This window comes from Dicentrarchus labrax, unplaced genomic scaffold (assembly GCF_905237075.1).
Source record: "Dicentrarchus labrax unplaced genomic scaffold, dlabrax2021, whole genome shotgun sequence".
In the NCBI taxonomy this organism is placed as follows: Eukaryota; Metazoa; Chordata; class Actinopteri; family Moronidae; genus Dicentrarchus; species Dicentrarchus labrax.
In genome coordinates this window covers 28,021,671-28,041,328 of record NW_026136711.1, presented here as the reverse complement: position 1 = coordinate 28,041,328, position 19,658 = coordinate 28,021,671, and the positions used below count along the sequence as shown (strand labels likewise).

Below are 19,658 nucleotides of genomic sequence, written 5' to 3'. Positions count from 1 at the left end.
CACACACACACACACACACACACACACACACACACACACACACACACACACACACACACACACACACACAATCGTGCTCAAACTGAGCATAGCTCTGTTATTACTAGGACCACAAAGACTGGGATGTGGTTGAAAGTTCCAGGAATGCAGACTCCAGGAGGAATCTGAATGACTTTTCACAAGTAAGTACATTTCCTCAAGGTAGTCAGTGTGTTCAACAGACACACAGCACATTTGCCTTTGCTGAAAACAATTACAACATCTAAAACAATGTACATTTTAAAAATGATGAGGAATTTTCTTTTTTCTTAGTATAAGTAAAATATAAAAAGTACAGCGGAAGCACAAGAGTTGCCTTTTAGCCTGATGTGCTTATGTTTTCCAACTACTAATCACAAAATTATGTTTGGCCCACCTTATCCTTACATAAGACTGGTGACATATTCATCATTATTATTATATTATTATTATTACAAGGCTCATCATCAGGCAGATTACAGTGGTTAGTAATTCAAACAAACCTATAAATGATATTAATATTATTATTATGATTATTATTAATAATCATAATAATCTGCTGTTTAAATATATATTTAATTAGCTGTTATTTTGGTTAGCATGAGAAAAGTCTGTCATTCATTAATGATTGTATATATCTATATTCTGATGTGAAGACCCAAGTAATCCATTAATTCCAAGAAATGCATCATTATCTCACCTCCAAAGACATGTCTGTCTTGACAATTTATGAGACTGCACTTGAACCCACACTTTTATCAATGTATTATGTTTAAAGATGCCATTCAAGACTGCTTAGACACCCAATAAACACTCTGTATTTTTAGCTGCTGTCAATAGGCGTCATTAGTGCATCTAAACATTAATATATGATGTTTTGTTGTTCTCGTAATTTCATATGAGTGTCAGCGTGAGCATACCTGACTGTCAACACTTAGCTCTGACTACTGCTTTCAACTCCACAATCCAAGTAAGAAAATACTGATTTACGTATATAATACTTAGTATAATAGACACAACTGGCCAATCTAACAGCCAAAAGGAAGACAAAACACAAATGAAAAGATTATACCCAACATTTCTCTTGATAAAGGTGAAAGTGAAAGCAATCTGCAGAAGTTGTAAATGATCACGTGAAAAGGATCCAGATACCAACTATGAGGAGAAACTTTTAAAATTTCACACAAACAGTTTAGTTGACAATATAGAATCTATGCACTGATATTATAACAAGAATTGGCTTAACTACATGTCTTAGACAAATGGATGTAATTTAGACCCCTCCAGAAGAAGCTCATGTATTTGTTAACAAGAAGCCAAAGTGCTGGTCATCCCAACATGAAGCTTGTGGCCAACCTTGGCTTTCCCTCCTCCCCCTTGCTAGAGGTCATGATTTATGCCAAAAACAAAAAAGCAATCCCCTTTCTTGGCAGGCACCATGTCTGACAACGTGGGTGCTAGTCGCAGAGTCATTGGCATTCCTGTAAGGACTTAATAGCTTGAAGACCAGGGAGGCAACACTTAAATATCAGACTGGGAAGCAGCACCACTCAAGAGGATCACAGGAGGACTAAGGTAAATTCATCATTCATCTTACATAGAGCACCACTCAGAGATGGAGGTGTTAAGTATTTAGAGTTGGCTACAGTGTTTAACACTGAAGTAATCCACTGGATGATTCACTCTTAACATCTAGTCCAAATATAACACTAAGTTAACGTGGCGAACTGTGGAAAGTGTTTGCCTATAAACGCGATGGAGCTTACTTGTTTTAGTGCTTCGATATGTACATGCAGTATTTTTGTTTTCACATCATTTATATTATTTAAAGCCTTCCAGATTTTGCTCATATAATGCTTACTCAAATGTGTATTAAAAAAAAAAAAAGTATTAGTGTTAAGTTAAAGGTTTGTGCAAATTTAAATCAGAAGTCATAAGGTTATCAGAGTCCTTTCCTGGAGTTAGGAAATGCATATATAAGCTAATTCACACTTCCAATATAAATAGTGGCCTTCTACAACAGTTTAAATTGACGGTTAAAGTTTGTGGGGTCACAAGATCTTTTAACACTTTATTTTGGCAGGTTGGCAAATCAATATATTTCATTTATATGAACAATAATTCAACCCATATGTTCTGTCACACACATTTATCGAACAAACAGCTCGATAAAACAGCTAACGACTAAAGTCCTTTGACAACTTAATGGCTTAGGAAAAAAAAATGTTTTTAGGAAGATTCTTCTTTTGTCAAACTCATATTTACCACATTTATATGTTTTCCTGCAACTAAAAAAGCTACATTAGCAATATTTACATTGCAAAAAAAACCTGCTCTGTAACTAGGCAGAGAGAGAGCACGGTAATAACCCAAATTAAGCAAACCTGCAGTTCTCATCTAGTTCACATGATCAGCATCAATGTCGACTCCATAGATAGTCACATGCGTTCTAAAGATGCCCTTTAGTAATGTCTTGCTTTTAATCATTTTTACGATGCTCTCAGTCTCTGAGTATACTCTACCGTGCTGTATTTCAGCGCTGGTCACATACTGTAAGCAGCTGATAGCATTAACAGCAGATGCAACACAGACCACATGAAACCCATAAAAGCCAACTCTCACAGCAAGGAGGCTGTTGACTTAGAGCTCAAAATGTTTGTTGAGCACCAAAAATTTAACTTCTTACAATAAGCATTCAAGAGCACACTATTTGGTTAAGCTAAAAAAATATATATAGCGTGCAATTTGTAGTCATGTGCTCATCATATTTAGAAAAACTGTATACAGTTACAGAATATTTAGCACACTTTTTAACACTTTTTCTTTTACCATGTATACATTACCACTTTAAAACCTTAAATTATTTAGAAACTGATTTAGTTGCCATATTGACAAACTATGTTAGGGGCAAATTGAAATGCCTATGACTTGTCAAGAGTTGGGGTGTAATAAAGATCAATTACTTATCTTTTTTGAGCCTCAGGACCCCAGAATACGTTAATCTACAGAGTTTAAACTTGCTATGCTGAGCAGGTCTCACCGCTGTACGACTCATTCGTCATGTCAACAGTGATTTACAAGCATATTAAGATGTTCGAGATGGGATGTTAACCGTTTTATGTGGCATGTGACCTATCAGGTGACAATCCAGTTTTCTCATCTTCCAACAGCCGTGGATCATCAACACCCTAGAATATCACGCGCCTACACTGGGCTGTGGTAGGTTTGTGCAAAGAGGTTACAGGTGGTCAATCATATCCAAAATAAAAACCTTTTCAACAGTTATCTAAAATATTTAATAATGCTGATAAATTGTTCATTGTTCATTCAGGTTCATTTTTTAATTCATAGAATGAATGAAGTTAAAAAGTCTGTTTTTCTAATCATAAACCTGCTGCACCTTATTCAAAATATGAAACAACTTCAACTTATTATTTTTATATATGTGTCTATGACACTATGTTGGAAAGTGTGAGTTTGTTTGCTGATTCACCTTGAGGATAAGGCCTAGTGACAATCAACAAGGCTGTTGTAATTCTAACTGGTCTTGTGACAAGGGAAATGCTTTCAGAGCAAAGAGTTACAGAGTTCAGACAGCATCAGCAATGTTTAGTTTAAGGACAGAACTTTTCCCAAAACATATCTTACATTTACTCTTAATGCACCTGAAGAGGATACCTAGTCTGTTTCAATCAGTTTTCAATCAAGCAGTTACAAATATACAGTATGTCTGTGTGTGGAGTTAGTGGTGGTGGGTGCAGATTACAATCAATATTTGTGAACATGAGCATCTCTCCAACAAAGCTACTGTACGTATAAACCAGACAGGCAATAACAAGAAATTCTTGAGGCTGTACCAGAAAAAAGATTCTAGCTCCAGGCAAATACCCTGCTTGTTGTCACAGACACCTCAAACTAACATTTGAACCTACACTGTGATTAAGATGTCATTTCCCGAGTGTTGCAACAGAGAACGGCTTGGGATAGAGTTCAAGCAATTCAGTGCAGGCAAATTCATCCAAAGTTTAAATTTGCTTCTCCTTTTTCTTGCACATTATCTGGATTTTGGAGGTCTACTATATTGATTGATGGTCTGTCAATGTCAACATGATTGCCTAAAGGTTATAGCATTCCACTTTAAGGAAATAGGCTGTTGTTCCTAGCAGGCAAGCTGCTCTGTTAGCAAGGACTTGTGTTATCATTTGCTAAATATCTAGCATTTGCCAAACTGGCCATAATCAGAAGGCAAATTCAAATTCAGTTTTCTTGTAAACAACATTTTTCTGTTTACGTTCAGAGTTATCAGAATGCATTGTGTATATTTGAGGTCTAACAAAGATATAGGATGCAATTTCTTTCTCATGATTTGCTTAAAAGTTTTAAACCTTTAAAGCACACACACACACAAATGCACACACAAACATTGGTTTGCTTCGTAGTGCTACAAGTTATTATTTTTTTTTTAAGTCTGTATGTGCCTCAGTCATGGGGAAGTTACTATATGCCTACCATATAGTTGGGTTCCTAAACAAACAGTCACATTTCTGTAAATCCCCTTAAGCCCCAGCACCACTGAATCCATTACAATTAATGTTCCATCAGTTATTTTGGTGAAGTGACATTTGTCATTCTAAGTTTAGCAACCATGTGGGTAATGAAAGATTGCCATGTTCTAGCAGAGATCCCTGCTGTGAATGGAACTGACAGATCATAAAAAAGGTTAATTTGATAAGCATGTACTCATTTGAACATCAAGCCAACATGCTGCACAGCTTAAAGTGACAACAAATACCCTTGCATAATGATAGTTAAAGCATGGTAAGAAATTACATCATGAGGTTGATGTGAAAGTCTACACTCCAGTTTTAATTTCAAATTATTTTTGGGGAATGTGAATAACACTCAGTATACAGCAAGCAGCTGCATGGCATTGAGCCACAGATGATCATATTTTGTGTCTTTCACTGTATCCTGAGAGTCTGCAGTAGAATCACGGCCAAAGGCTAATGTTTGGCAGAACATTTGCTACCATGATGACTGTTTCATTTTGTAACATATGTTCCTTTTGAATTCCTTTAAATTCATCTGTGCTAATAATCTGCCCAAATCACAATAATTAACTCAAATTTAACGAATCCTAACATTACTCAAGGAGGTTTGCATTTTTTCAACAATATCTACAACACTGCACTTTTCTCAGTCTAGGTCAAATCAAATTACAAATCAAGTCTTCAGTTGTTCAATGGCAAAGGAACTTCCTTGCCATCAATTGAGCCTCTCAGGCAGGACTTCTTCCTAAATTCAATACAATATTATTGTTATTTTATATATTATTATGGCAAAATGAAATTTGAAATCCTCCAGTGAATTATTAATCATATTCTGACAAATAAGAAGCAAAATATGATTTCCTACTCCTGTTATTTGAATAGATCAGTAGAGACATAAATATTGTACTTAAATCCCTCCATCATTTATTGCAGTTGGGGAAATCTTTCTGAATCTATCCAGGAATAAGAGGACCCAAGATGTTTAGACGATCAGTAGTGACGGATGGGACGGCCGCTGGCCAAGGTAAGCAAATAAGTGTGATCTCATAACATTCAGTATCCAGATAGTGTCTCTGCACAGCATCTTAACAGTTTATATTTGTTTTTTATTTCAAATTCTGAAGATATATTGGCAACACAGAGGTAACAAGCAAACAAATAAAACCAGTAATCTGGGCATAGAGAGAAAACATTATCACTCCTTAAATCTAAAGGAAACTTGTCTTGAATATATGTTTCTTTGTTTGAAAAAAGCTAAGAAAAAGTTCATTAATTTTACTATGTTACAAAATGATCAAGTAGGATGCATCATCCTTAGTGGTTGGGGAAGCAATTACAGCTACAAGAAATATATCCCAGATCCATGAAAAAATAAGTTAAAAAGATATTTAATACAAGGCTATATTTAGTTGCTCTCCCTTAGAGACTGAATTAATAAGATGACACCTTTCCAGGTCAGAATCTAACAGAATTGATTGAATATGGTTAGTAAGGGGATCTATTGGTAGGTATATCTAAAGGAAATTCTAAATACCGTAAAACTTAGATTAATAGCACTGGCTTTTATTTGCTTCAATCACTGAACTCAACCTGCCTTTATTTGGAACAGGTAATTCCCTTTGAGGAACTCTTTCTCAGCAAAGAATACTTTTAAATTGTTTATTTGAAGCAGAATGAATATTACTTGTATAAAAAATTAGGGTATCAAATAGCAATTGCAAATCATTATTTGATCATTTGATACATTGCTGCTCATGGTATGAACTAAAACGATTGAATTGTTAGACCCTGCTTTTAATTGAAGTTCTGTATATTCATAACTGTGTATTTCTGTCTGACTCTAATAGTTAATTACTTGCTATTATCAAGGTTACATCTTACTCAAAATGACAGTTTTTTGCTGAAATACTATTCAAATCAGTTTATTCAGTTAAGTTAAAGACTGCAATTTGCCCATTACCATAAATAGACTGTACAATAGCGTGTACACATAGTCTATTCAAGGCCAACAGGAGCTCAAAAGAAGGTAGACACACATTGCAGACTGATCACAACAATTAACTGAGAAGAAGATGAACTTTATAGGCTTAACTTACGAAAGCAGCTCAAGGTTCGCAGCAGAATCACATATTTACCATATTCATATATAATTTTGTCCATTGATAAATCATAGTACAACCTGACACGGACAGACAAGAAAAAAATGTTTTAACAAATGCAGAAAATATTACAATGTTGTTGCTGATATGATTTAGCCTCATTCGCCAAATCTAACAATGTAGCAATTCGGCGCACCAAATGCTGTTGCAGTATTTCATTTCCTTCCCCTGAGTTTAATTATTTAAGTCTAATCCATAAACCAATGCTAATGCCATGCTGACATATGCTGTCTATGCTCTTTAACATGTGCCTTATCAGGTCCTGATGGAGAGAATGGTAAAGAAGGTAGGCTTAGGGGAAAACAGAGAAGCCCTCATCAGCCGTCTTTTTTTTTCTTTCACAACTGCTCACGATGGCATGAAGAACTGATATGCAATGGATTTATTAATATACCATATGAGCGTACATACATGTGCGTGGATATGTAGGTGCATCGCTACATATCTGTCCTCAGGTTTAATTTTAGGCATGGATTCCCAAGAAAAAAGGTCTACAAGATGGCAGTCACTGAAATGTAAATGTATTGAACATGTGACACACGAGAGTCTTCTATACCAGAGCTACATACACAGAGCTCTGAATGATAATAAAATGAGTAACATTAAACATTCTAATATGTCATATATTAGAATGTGTTTCAGCATGGTTTATGTGGGTGATGATTTGATTACAAAACAGCGACAGGTTTTGAGGATTGGATATGATCATGGTCATGTTTATCATTCTTTTCTCTGAGTCAAATGTATTGTCACTGACATTTCATTTTCCAATGCTGACAGTGGGGATCAAGAAAAATCTAAGGTCCCCCGGGGTGATGATTACACAGTTTATCGAGACGCTGCCAGAGGGAAAGAGCCATCCAGACTTCACCCGAAAGCCGATTGCTTTGACCATTCAAGAGGGTAGGACTGATAGTATAAGAATTTTAAATATTAATATCGCAAAATATTCCAAGGTGGAATTTCCATGATTCTGCATAATGGATTAGATCCATGACTTTTGTGCAATGGGTCAGTGGGAGCAGGGTTAGGATCCATTCAACACCAAGACTCCTGTGTCAATCAGATACAATTAAACACACACTGATTTCAAATTAAAGATTATCAAAAGTATATGCTGTTATTTTGCATAAGACTAATTCTCCACTGTTTGGCGCCAAGCATTCTATGTAATTAGAGTATATTACAAATCAATAACCATACTAAATGACACACGTAAGTAAGTAAATATATCTGCATCTCTTTCCAGTTTAAAGAAAACAACAGAAAAAGGCAAAAGGAAGAAGAACATGAGGTGACCTTGTCTGCTTTGTCTTTCTGCTTTTTTTACAGGCAAATTTGCTTTTTTCAAAGCGATTGTCACTGGAGACCCACAGCCGACAGTAACATGGAGCAGAAATAATGGAGATGTGTCTGATACGTCAAGATACCAGACTAAATATGATCCCAATTCCAATGAGCATACGTTTGAGGCAAGTGATACGGCCTATCAAATCCCACTGATACTATGCAGCAATATGCTGATGTAAAGGAGCGGTAAAAATATCACAGAGAAAAATAGATAAATATAAATAGAAGGAGAGAGAAAAAAATGAAGAAGCGGCTATTTGATTACATTAATGTCCAGTCTTCTGATCCATCAGTGTGCTTTGACTTTTTCGACAATAAGGGGATTTCAAATTTGAAAGGAGCACACTCAACAAAGTCAGTTTAATAAAATAGACTGGACACGTCTACCCCCCCCCACCCCCCATCCTGTCAACTCACTGCTGTTTGAGATTGAAAATGTAAATTAAAAAGGCACATCAAAAGGCCATCTACCAATCAAGTAGTGGGCAGAGCCTGTAATTGTACTAGAGTATTTCAATGGTATGTCATGTGATGCATGTCACAGGGATGCCTTCTGTATCTATTTCTATAACTATTTATTACTGTACTCCAGTGATTTCCAACCAGGGGTACTACTGGAGTAGGTACCTCTGCAGCTGTCATGTACAGGGAAAGATTGTGGAATAGCTAATTTAGGAAAACTACAAACCAGAATTTGGTTTTAAAAAAAAATTATATCCACACTTTTGCCTTTTGGAGAAAATTAAACACAGAAGTTGCCATTCGTTTGATCTTCCCAATGTTTATTGTAATAACTAAAATAGAAATAACAAAAGCAACAAACCAGCTATGATAGGCCAACTACACACACATCCCATCAACCTGATTGAGTTTTATCCCAGTCCTACCACATGCTATGATTAGGACTGTATAAAAACTAGTTAGCAAGTGACAGAGAAGTTGAAATAGATTTCTTAAAGTGATGGAAAATGGCAAAAAAAAAACCAGGTTGTTCCACTCCAAGTAGTAGAAGTACAAATGCAAACTGGACCAAACCTATTGAAAACCAGAAAAATTGAATCTAAACGTGTTGATTGATGGCTACTTGAGTGGGTCTAATAGGGCCGTGGGGGTACAAAACAAGACAAAAAGAAAAACAATGGGAACCACTGCTATTTGGTTTGAAACATATCTACAAAGGCAACTACTTCACCCAAGGGGTCCATTATATTTGGCATGTCTTATATCTTCCAGATGCCAAATGTTAAGCCAGATCAAGCTGATACCTATAAATGCTTTGCCACAAATGAATTTGGACAAGCCATCGTCACAGTTGTTCTGAATGTTATTGAAGGTAAGGACTGTTTGCTTTCTATAGATGACAAATTAATGTAAATAATATTATTCAGAGTCATTTCATCTGACATTGCCTCAAGTGTTCTTCCAAATCTACTCCGAACCCTTGAGCATGTTATACTAATTCCCATACATATCACTCTGCAGTCCCTCTTGTGTGTTAATTTCATGATTGTATTAATAATGCAAGCACTATATTTGCCACTTTCAGTTGGTTTCAAAAAGAACAAAGTCCAACAACAACCAGCTGAAGCCGTTGGTGGGAATTTTAAGACTGTACTAAAAAGGAAAAGGTGGGTTTGCATTACATTTGTTAATAGACTTCTGTGATCTACAGAATTCTGTTGCTATTTAACTAAATGCACCCTGTTTTTATTTCCAGTAAGATCCGTCCTAAAGCCGAGCAACCAGAGAGGAAAGAGGGAGAGATTGATCCTAAATTTTGGGAACTCTTAATTAGCGCTGAGAAGAAAGATTATGAGAGAATCTGTTCAGAGTTCGGAGTGACTGACTTTCGCTGGATGCTCAAGAAACTAAATGAAATGAAGAAAGAGCGGGAGGAAGAACAAGCTGCGGTGTGTCATTTGTGATATTTGGGTGCTGATTTGTTTTTTTCTGACTACAAGCTTTGATGCTGACTATACATCCTTAGATACATTTTACTGTAAGGTTAAGTTCACTCCAGTAACAAGGTAATTCTGTAACAATGTAACAAAAGCTCATTTGCATTTTGTGTTTGTGTCTCTTTTTCTGTTTGTGTACCAGTTTGTCAAAAACTTGTCTAACCTGAAACCTATTGAAGTCAACCCTGATGGTATTGCATCCTTTGAGATTGACATGGACCTTATTGACCCAAGCAGCTCCATATTTATTTACAAGGTGAGTGTGAAACAAAATTTTAACTCTCCTATATATAACAGCCCTACAACACAATAGGTCAGGAAGCCAAAATAAACTAACACAAGAGTCATCCTATAACTGTGTGTACAAAACGCTAGTATATACTAGAGCTTATGGCTTTGAGTTTTGATGAAGTGCAGCTACGATGCTTTTTGTTTTAACTTAAATGAGGGGCATTTCTCCAGCTAGTATCTTAAAGTTATGTTATGTAAGCACAATTTGGAGCATCCCAGAAGGAAATTACAAATTACATTGTTTCTTTCCCCTCACAGGATGGTGTAATGGTTCCATATACAAAGGAGCTGGGAGATCAGATGAAGCACAGCCTCAAACAAGTGGGGAGAAAGTATATTTTCAGTGTAAGGGACCTTATGCCAGACGATGCTGGACTGTACCAACTGGATGTAGGGGATGTGAATATGTTTTCCACGGATTTTAAAAGTGAGTTTTATACTTGCACACATGACAAATGAGTAGCCCTAATTAAAGCAAAGGAAGACAATGTGTTTGATGCATAACACAAATAGCCCTAGCTAAAATAAATAACATCAGCTGTGTCTTTAATAATTATCATTCATGCAGACAACAGTAACAAAGTATTTTATTCTAAAATAAATTGCTTTTTTATATTTCAGTCCCCATGGTGGATTTCTTGGTGAAAATTCAAGAAGTGAAGGCAATCGAGAGAGAAGATGCTGTTTTTGAATGTGTTCTGTCAAATCCCTTCTCCAAGATTTTGTGGTTTGGCAAGAATTTGCCACTGGAACAAGGCGATAAATATGATATCCAGGTTTCAGAAGACAAGCTCATTCACAGGCTGGTGGTCAAAGACTGTATGGTAGTAGACAAAGGAATTTATTCTGCCTGTGCAGGAATAAAATCTTGCAACGCATGGCTTATTGTTGAAGGTAAGATATTATACTCCACCAAAACACAAACTAATATAATGAGAAAGAATATGATGCCTTTATTTTACCACTCATTGCTTAGAATTTACATATATATGAAATTCACAGCCAATAGATGTTGCACTATAGCACAGCATTTCAGACCAAGACAAATGCATTATGGCACCCGACTTCGCAAACAAAACCAATAATTTGACCATGTAGATGTATGTCCAAGTAGACAACACACTTCAATCAGAACAGACACAAAATAAAACTAACCAAACAGATGTGAAAATATTAGCAAAACGTGCTGTCATTGTAGCGACAACATAAGCTAATCCTTGGGACAAATGCTCCTGTTGAAGAACACCCACTAAATGTTCTTGCATGTTTTGCCACTGACAGGCTCAGATTGTTATTATAAGTGTGTGACAACATTATGAAAAGGATCCCTACAGAGATATTGCAGTCGCTCGCCACCCCTCAAACTCCACACTCAAAAACAGTAATTTTACTGTGCATATCAACATTGTAAGTGCATTCAAAGTGGAAAGAAAACAAAAACTCGTTCCACTGTTCCAAGAATCACCAACTCTGGTTTGGTAAACAAAAAAAAAATTCTTACTTCACCAACGTAAATGAGAAAAACAGCTGTTTCAGTCGCTCTCCTCAGCTTTATAAACAAAGCACAGAGAAGCTGGGATAGCAGCACGGGCAAAGCGAGTGTGACATAATTTTATACTTGGGACACCATTACTCCACTATATCGTTACATAGAAAATAATTGTTTCTGTTGTTTGATGTCATATATATCCTTTAAATGCAAGTCCTTTTTTTCCCCAATTCAGCTGATAAAGATGCGCCAAAGGGCAAAAAATCAGCAAGGAAAACAACAAGGGCTGGCGGTTCTGGGGTGGATCTGCAGAAGGTCGCCCAAGAGCAACAGGCAAAATTAGAGAAAGATAGAGAAGAAAGGAAAGAACAGATTAAAGTTGCAAAAGAAGCTGCAGCAGCTGCACCTCCTCCTGAATCCCCTCCAGCTACAGCTGGGGTGAAAACAGAGGCACCAAAACCTAAACCAAGTAAGAATACCGACCACAAGGTTTATGAAACAGAAAATTCACAAATATGATGGCCATATTGGCATGACTTATGTATTACAAAAACTCCTGAATTGTAATTATAGATTAATGTGATAACCAAAACTATAATTCCTGACATGAATATTTATATGTTCGTGTGGTTACTTTGTGATTTATTTTTCATCTTCCTTCATTTGCATATAATACTTGTTATGATAATTTGTTGATATGGCAACCACTAACTAGTTTTAATGGTTGATAGAAGGAGTAAAGGAACCAGCAGATTCACCGGTTGTGGAGGTAGCAAGTACTGGTAAGAAAAACCTCTGCATGCATTCAAATGTGAATATGGAAGTATAATGGCTTCAGTAAAAAGTTTCTTAATCCTGACATGTTTTACTTTGTTGAAACCCTTTGCATCAAACATTTTTAAATTTCTGTTGAGGTCACTATAATGTTTTGGCTTTATGTTGTGTTGTCTGTTCATTATAAGATCGTCTGCCTGTTAAAGGTCAGATTTTGCTACTCTCTAAAGCCTACATCATATTTACTTACAGATTATCAATGGCAATTTATGTTTAAGGCACCATACCATTTAAATGTTTTAGCCCATTTTTATACAAATCACGTGAACTATTTTTCAAATCATGGATTTGTTTGCCCGCTGTTAAGTGATCCACTTCAGTATTACGTCTGGTCTCTTTGTTAATGTTACATTATTAATGCTTGAGTGTCTGTGTTTGTATGCCCAGACATGATCTTTACATGAATTACTACAGTATTAAAAGTAAGTAAGGTCAGAGCTAATTTTTTACGCTCACCTTCAGACACATTAGGACATTTTAACAGACTTATTTTCTGTCCAGTATGCTTCTTTCAACAATAAAAGTTCAAACTGAAAAGACATTAGCACATACCTCTCTCTATATATAATATATTATTATTATTGGATTAGATATTTAAATGTATATAAATGAATAAAGAACACCTGACTTCATGTTTACCACTGTAACAGCTATTTGGATTCATATGAAAAACACTACACTCTGAACCATATTTTATTTTTTGGACAAAAAAAAGCTGATTTCTCAAGAGACAATTTATTTAAAAGAAAACTTTAAAATGACTCAACCCAATCCACAACTCTCTGGCTTCCTGTAAGTAGGAAAAACACCTTCAAAAAGCTATGACACTGTGTAAGGCTTTAGAAAATGGCATCAGAAGTAAGTATATAGGATTTGTAGAAACTGCACTAATCAACAGCAATGGTAAAATGAGGGAGTCATTTACTACATCAAGTTTAAATTACTTACTGCTGTTATTGCCATTAGGCCAGCCAGTGCCAGTGCCGGTGCCTGTGCAGGTGCCTGTGCCGGTGCAGGTGCCGGTGCCTGTGCCAGAAGCCGGTGCCAGGGAAAGGCTTGATCAACCACTCGCAGACGCAGGAGGTGGTATGCCAGATATTGAATACTAAAAGTACAATAGTAACAAGGATATTAAAAGACTAATATTTAGCAACATGAGTCAATATCTAATCAAATTATAACTTCCCCTTTAACATCTTAGTTCTGTGAAGTTACCGTAGTTTCTCCTAAGTCAAATTTTAATTCATAAATAAGTAGGTGTGAAATAACAAAATAAAGATTCTTTATAACCAGCATGTGGTTTTAATGTATTACTGATCCAAAGACTCACTATTTGAACATGTTTAACTCTTCTTAGAAAGTCTTGTGAGCTGACTGGGCTTCTGTTAACGTTTGTAATTATGTTTGCTTTGTGCTTGCTTTTGATGTCATTAGCTCGCTTTGTAACATATGTTTATCGTAAACTCTTGAACCAGATCACACTTATCTTAAATTTTAACCATGCACGGCATTGTGATCTAATGTGTACCGAATTCATTAAAAAACAGATATAGGTTGTCAAAGTTATTATATTCTTATTTCCTTTCCTACTATTCCTTATCTTCCTTTCTTTCTTTTTTTTTTTTTTTATTGCCTTTATGACAGTGACAGCTGAGGACAGACGGGGGGGGGCAGGGAGAGGGGGATGACACGAAGCAAAGGGCTGCAGGTCAGATTCGAACCCTGGGCCGCTACAGCAAGGACTCAGCCTCGGTACATGGGTCGCCAGCTATACCAACTGAGCTAACCGGGCTCCATTATCTTAACTTTTTTAAGCACAAATATGACAGAATTCACAGTAAATTATTGATATTCATGAACCCTTTAACTACTAACAACAAGCACATTAATTAGTAGAAATTAGATGCATACCGGTGTGTGTAGGTAATTCATTTATTATTGTGTAGTTTTATTCAATAATCGTACATATAGTTCTAAACTGAAAGCTTCTGCTCATCAAAATGCAAAGTGGAGAGTAACTTTGTTTTATGTTACCCAGAGCCTGGAATTACCTGTGGACTCTCTGATATTTATGCTCTTCGTGGAAATCCGGCTGAATTATCTGTAAAGATGAACATGGACCGCGATGGGTCCTGGTTTAAAGATGGAGAGCAGGTAAAGCACAATTAACAAACATCCTACATACTTAAAATATGTACATTTTACAATTTGGAAATGTATCTGACATACTCAGAGTAAATTATGGGAGTAAAAGTAAGTAAAATGTAATTCCTCAACTGTCAACATTAGGTAATGTAACACAGAAAAGCCTAATGTTCTCCATGTCACTTTTGATTTCTTAGTTAAACTCGGGTGCAGGGGTCAACATAAAGAAAGATGGAACCTCTCACAAGCTGACAATTCAAAGCTGCAGAGATGACGACTCTGGAGTTTATCGTTTTGTATCAGGGGATCAAAATACACAAGGAAAGGTCACTGTTGGAGGTATAATTTACTCCCCTCTATTGTTGAACATATATTAAATGACACAAAGTTCCTGTGTAATACACTAATTTAAACTGTGTTTTTCACAGATGTACCTGAATTTGACCCAGACGACCTCCACAAGTTCTCCAAACCTGTGATCATAAGAGTGGGCCAGAACGCTGCTTTCAAGATGCCCTTTCCTCCTCAGGAGTCTTTGGTGGTCAGTTGGTTTAGGGATGGCACTGAGATCAAAGACGGAGGAGGAGTTAAGATCGTGAGGGAGCCCAATCACAGCCGGCTGCTGCTCAGAGACTGTCTGCGGACAGACGCAGGGGAAATAAAGATCCAACTCAAAAACCCATTTGGGGCTGTGGAGGCCACATCTCAGCTTATTGTGCTAGGTACAAAAATAGATATATCTAATGAGAAAAGTGAGAAATTAACCCTCTAGTAATTGTACCTCTTCATTCACCACAATGTTCAGAGTTAAACACAACTTTCACCTTACGAAGCATCACATTTGCGTGACTACATTTGAACTCTGAAATCGTTACAGATCGGCCAGGTCCACCTGAGGGTCCAGTGGAGACTGTTGAAACCACCTCATCTATCATTGAGATTAAATGGAACCCTCCCAAAGACGATGGCGGCTCTGCTGTGACCAACTATATTATAGAACGGCAGCAGGCGGGACAGAATCTGTGGACAAAACTTGGGGACGTCTCAGCTGACAAGACCTCCTTCAGAGACAGGAATGTGACTCATGGAAAGAAATACAACTACCGCATCTATGCAGAAAACCCTGAGGGCCTCAGTGACACCCTGGAGACAACTGATAGCATTATGGCTGGCATAATGAGTGAGTGTAGAAAAAAAGAAGTCTCATTTAGCATTCCTCAGCAAATCCCTGTGTTAATCTCCCTCAGGTTGTAATAACTGAAAATGCCTCTGGATAGGTTTTGTGATTGCTTTAAATCGTTTATCACCGGCACTATTTAGTCACTGTAGAACACCCACCTTTTATCTCCAAGAGGAATAGTTCGCAATATCCTGCAGTAATAACATGTAGATGTCCTTAATTTATTCCACGTCTTTAATTACTTCTTAACTATTATTAATGAGCTTACTTGATTAATTAGAAATGTCATTCCTTAGTACTCTCCGGTCCACCTGGTGCCCCCAAAGTGGTAAGTGCCACTAAGTCCTGCATCAAGTTGACCTGGTCACCTCCAGAGGACGACAGAGGAGTACCAATCATTGGTTATCAATTGGAGAAACGAAAGAAGGACACAAATCAGTGGATTGCCCTGAATGCTGTTAAGGAACCAATTGAAGGTCTGTCAGAAAAATATATGCACTCAAGTTTTGATTAAAGGAAAATGTTCCTCTTTTGCCTTATTCTATTTTTTCCTGCAATACTATTAATCCTATTTTCAGATGTGAACTACGCAGTTAAAGATATCACTGAGGGAGCAGAGTATGAATTCAGGGTTTCAGCAATCAATGAATCAGGATCAGGAGATCCAAGCCCTCCCTCTGAAATGGTGTGTGCAAAGAATCCCAACAGTAAGTAGTTAACTTCTTTCCTTTTTCATATTAATGATTTGTCCAGAGTAATGTTTGTTTCCTGTCTACATTTCATGTTTTGTTTGTTTTCAACCAGTGAGACCTTGTTTTAAAGACCCAGAAGACTTCATTGTTGTCAGAGCAGGAAATTCTGTGCGCATCAAAATTTGCTATGAGGTATGACTAAGCCTGAAAGTTGCTATGTATTACTGAGCCTTACTTCCATGGTATAAATCTATTTTTTTTCAAGTCAGTTCGGTATTTCTGATTTTAATCCTCTATTCCAGCCATGTCATATTCTTGAGTGATGAGTTTACTACAGTGTGACATGCCGGCATTTGCCTCACACTTTATCTCATTTATCCGATATTGGTATCCCCAGGCTGAACCTCCACCTCAGATCACTTGGCTGAAGGATGATGAGCCAATATCCCCGTGGTTTCATATCGTCAATACAGAGGGAATGTCTCAACTTGTTATTCCCTCATCAAAGCGCTCGGATTCAGCCATTTACACTATCAAAGCCAAAAACTCTGTGGGTGAGGCTTCATTCGACATTGAGGTTAGAGTCACAGGTAAGGACAGTTAGCGCAGAAAAGTTGTGGAAACTAGTGATATTTCAATAGTGAAACTACGGCTGGCAATTATTTTGTGCTGTTATTATTGTTAGTATTATTGTTAGTTAGACAATCCTCAGGTCTTTAAATGAGGAATTCGATTGTAGAGAATTAAATTTCATTCCTTGCTTTGTCTTCCACTGGCCAGAGTAGAACTTCATTTAACACTGGACAGCATATACTGGGTAATATTTATCCAATTAAAGGCCAGTGACACACCGATGTATTGGCAACCAAATGGCATACAGTAATTAACATTGAACTTCTACATCGCATGAGAAACATAATTCTTACTATGCAACATGTAGTAATATGATATGATTAACTAACAGCTAACAGCTGTCACATGTAAAGGACATCCTGATAAAAACCCACATAGGAGTGAAATGCTTCTTGTTAAGGTAAGATTATACAAGGATAATGGAAATTGCTCCAAAAAAGGGGGGAAAACAGGACAAATAATAAGCAAGGGATTTTTACCTCTCTAAGTAAGATACTCTACATCTTACCGTGTTTGTTGCTAGATGAACCCAAGACTCCAGGCCCAGTGGAGCTGGAGCAAACAGTCCAGGGCAAAGTGGTGATTTCATGGGCTCCGTCTCCAGACGAGGAGCTCGACGACCGGTTGTACTACATGGTGTCTCAGCGCGACTCCAACACCAGAATGTGGAAGACAGTAGCAGATCGCCTCTTCACTAAGACATACACGGCCATCAACATCCTTCCAGGGATAGAGTATCATTTCCGTGTCTATGCCAAGAATGATATGGGCCTCTCAGATCCATCTCAGTCACCTACATGGGGCGTCAACAACAACAGAGGTGGGTTATTATAGTTGTTCCAGTTCCGTTATGTTTCTTTATGCCATTACAGTAAACCAAACCATACAAAACACTCAATGGTTTGACAATTTCATGTGTGATCAGTTATATTTTTACTAATTCAAATGTTGTGTACTCTGCAACAAAAAAGGAATATAGAATCATCTCCGATTAGAGCTAATCTGTTTCCAGACTGAAGGTCTGTGGAGTAAACCATGATTCCATTATATAATAGCATTGCAATGATAGTTGAATATTTCCGCTTTTGTGTACAAAATGTACAATGTGATATTATTCTTTCCTGTACAAATTCTATGTGGAGTCTGTATAATGCCACATACTAGCAGACAACAGAGCAGTGGTTAGGTAAAACTACGTAAAAAAAAAAAGTTATTTGCTTTAATAATAATATTGTAGATGTTAGTGTGCTAAGATGGTGAATATAAACATACTACCAGATAAATATAAGCATGTTAGCAGAGTTAAACTGACACTTTATGGACATAAAATGTCTGAAACTTTTCCGAGCCATGACGGTATAATTATCATGTGACCTAAATTATTATTTAAATCCTTCCCCTCTTTGACTTCTCCCTTCAAGTTCCAATAAGCTCAAATGGAGTTAATTCAACAAATGTCTGCTTTGAGAGGCCTCCGTCCATCTTGGTCCCTCTTAAAGTCCACACGCCACCTAAAGGTTACCAACTCTATATGACATGTGCCGTCCGAGGATGCCCTACACCCACTGTATCCTGGTACCTGAACGACGTCTGCATCAACTTCGACAACAACTATTATATCACCAACTCATTTGGTGTGTGCTCAATGTTCATTCTCAGAGTCCGACAACAGGACAGCGGCAATTATAAAGTTGTTGCAGTCAACTCTCTTGGCAAGGCAGAGTGTTCGACTAAACTTATTGTTAAAGGTAAGGTAAACTTACTGTAACAGTTGGATTTTTTTCAGGACGAGTTTTGGTTGATTCTTATAATAATATTCTTTCACTTGTGCTTTTTCCCAACAGATTAAAATGACATGAAGGCCATGCAGCTTTTCCTCTTACTGAGATATTCTGGAAAATAAGGAAGTGGAATGTTTTGTTTTACAGCATAAACTCCACTGACAGCATGCAATACTGTTATGTAAAGTGCTGGTAAAAAACATCTAAAGTGATCTTAATACTAACTTATTTAATTTATTTGAAATGCGATTGATTTACAATTGTTACCCTGTCATCAGAAATAATAACTATGCAGCACGAGTGAAGTGACAAACTATAGCACAAAGACATCTGACAAATTTTGACAATTTCTGACAAACAACTGCAATAAAATCAACTGGTGACAACAACTGACAACTGGTGTAAGGTTCTTTATGGTCTTGTTTTGTCAAGGAATTTTTGCCTCATCCATAACTATGAAACATTTTTTTCACTTACCTCCCAACTCTGAATCAATGGCCATCATTAAAGCAATAGGTGTTTTCAGCACGTTTCCAGTAGCACACAGCTCCAACATCTAAGCCCACAACACCATGTAC

At 36.9% G+C, this 19,658-nt stretch overlaps 1 protein-coding gene across 6 annotated transcripts; it reads left to right on the top strand.

Annotated features, from left to right (window-relative positions):
* The first annotated feature begins 1,456 nt into the window (after positions 1 to 1,456).
* igfn1.4 (immunoglobulin like and fibronectin type III domain containing 1, tandem duplicate 4) lies at positions 1,457 to 19,476 on the top strand. 6 transcript variants are annotated; one of them, XM_051413640.1, is made up of 25 exons: positions 1,457 to 1,593; positions 5,530 to 5,592; positions 6,987 to 7,013; positions 7,508 to 7,630; positions 8,060 to 8,199; positions 9,311 to 9,410; positions 9,624 to 9,705; positions 9,795 to 9,987; positions 10,178 to 10,291; positions 10,585 to 10,753; positions 10,948 to 11,220; positions 12,051 to 12,284; positions 12,547 to 12,597; positions 13,616 to 13,732; positions 14,688 to 14,803; positions 14,992 to 15,133; positions 15,223 to 15,516; positions 15,672 to 15,974; positions 16,271 to 16,450; positions 16,553 to 16,681; positions 16,779 to 16,858; positions 17,064 to 17,256; positions 17,823 to 18,119; positions 18,721 to 19,047; positions 19,144 to 19,476. In XM_051413640.1, the coding sequence occupies exons 2-25, from the start codon at positions 5,547 to 5,549 to the stop codon at positions 19,146 to 19,148; spliced, it is 3,735 nt and encodes a 1,244-aa protein (XP_051269600.1). In that variant the 5' UTR covers positions 1,457 to 1,593; positions 5,530 to 5,546; the 3' UTR covers positions 19,149 to 19,476. The 6 variants fall into 6 exon arrangements, with proteins under 6 accessions (XP_051269600.1, XP_051269599.1, XP_051269603.1 ...); XM_051413639.1 differs by having other exon boundaries at positions 5,502 to 5,592; XM_051413641.1 differs by lacking the exon at positions 1,457 to 1,593 and adding an exon at positions 3,162 to 3,237.
* Positions 19,477 to 19,658: the final 182 nt, after the last annotated feature.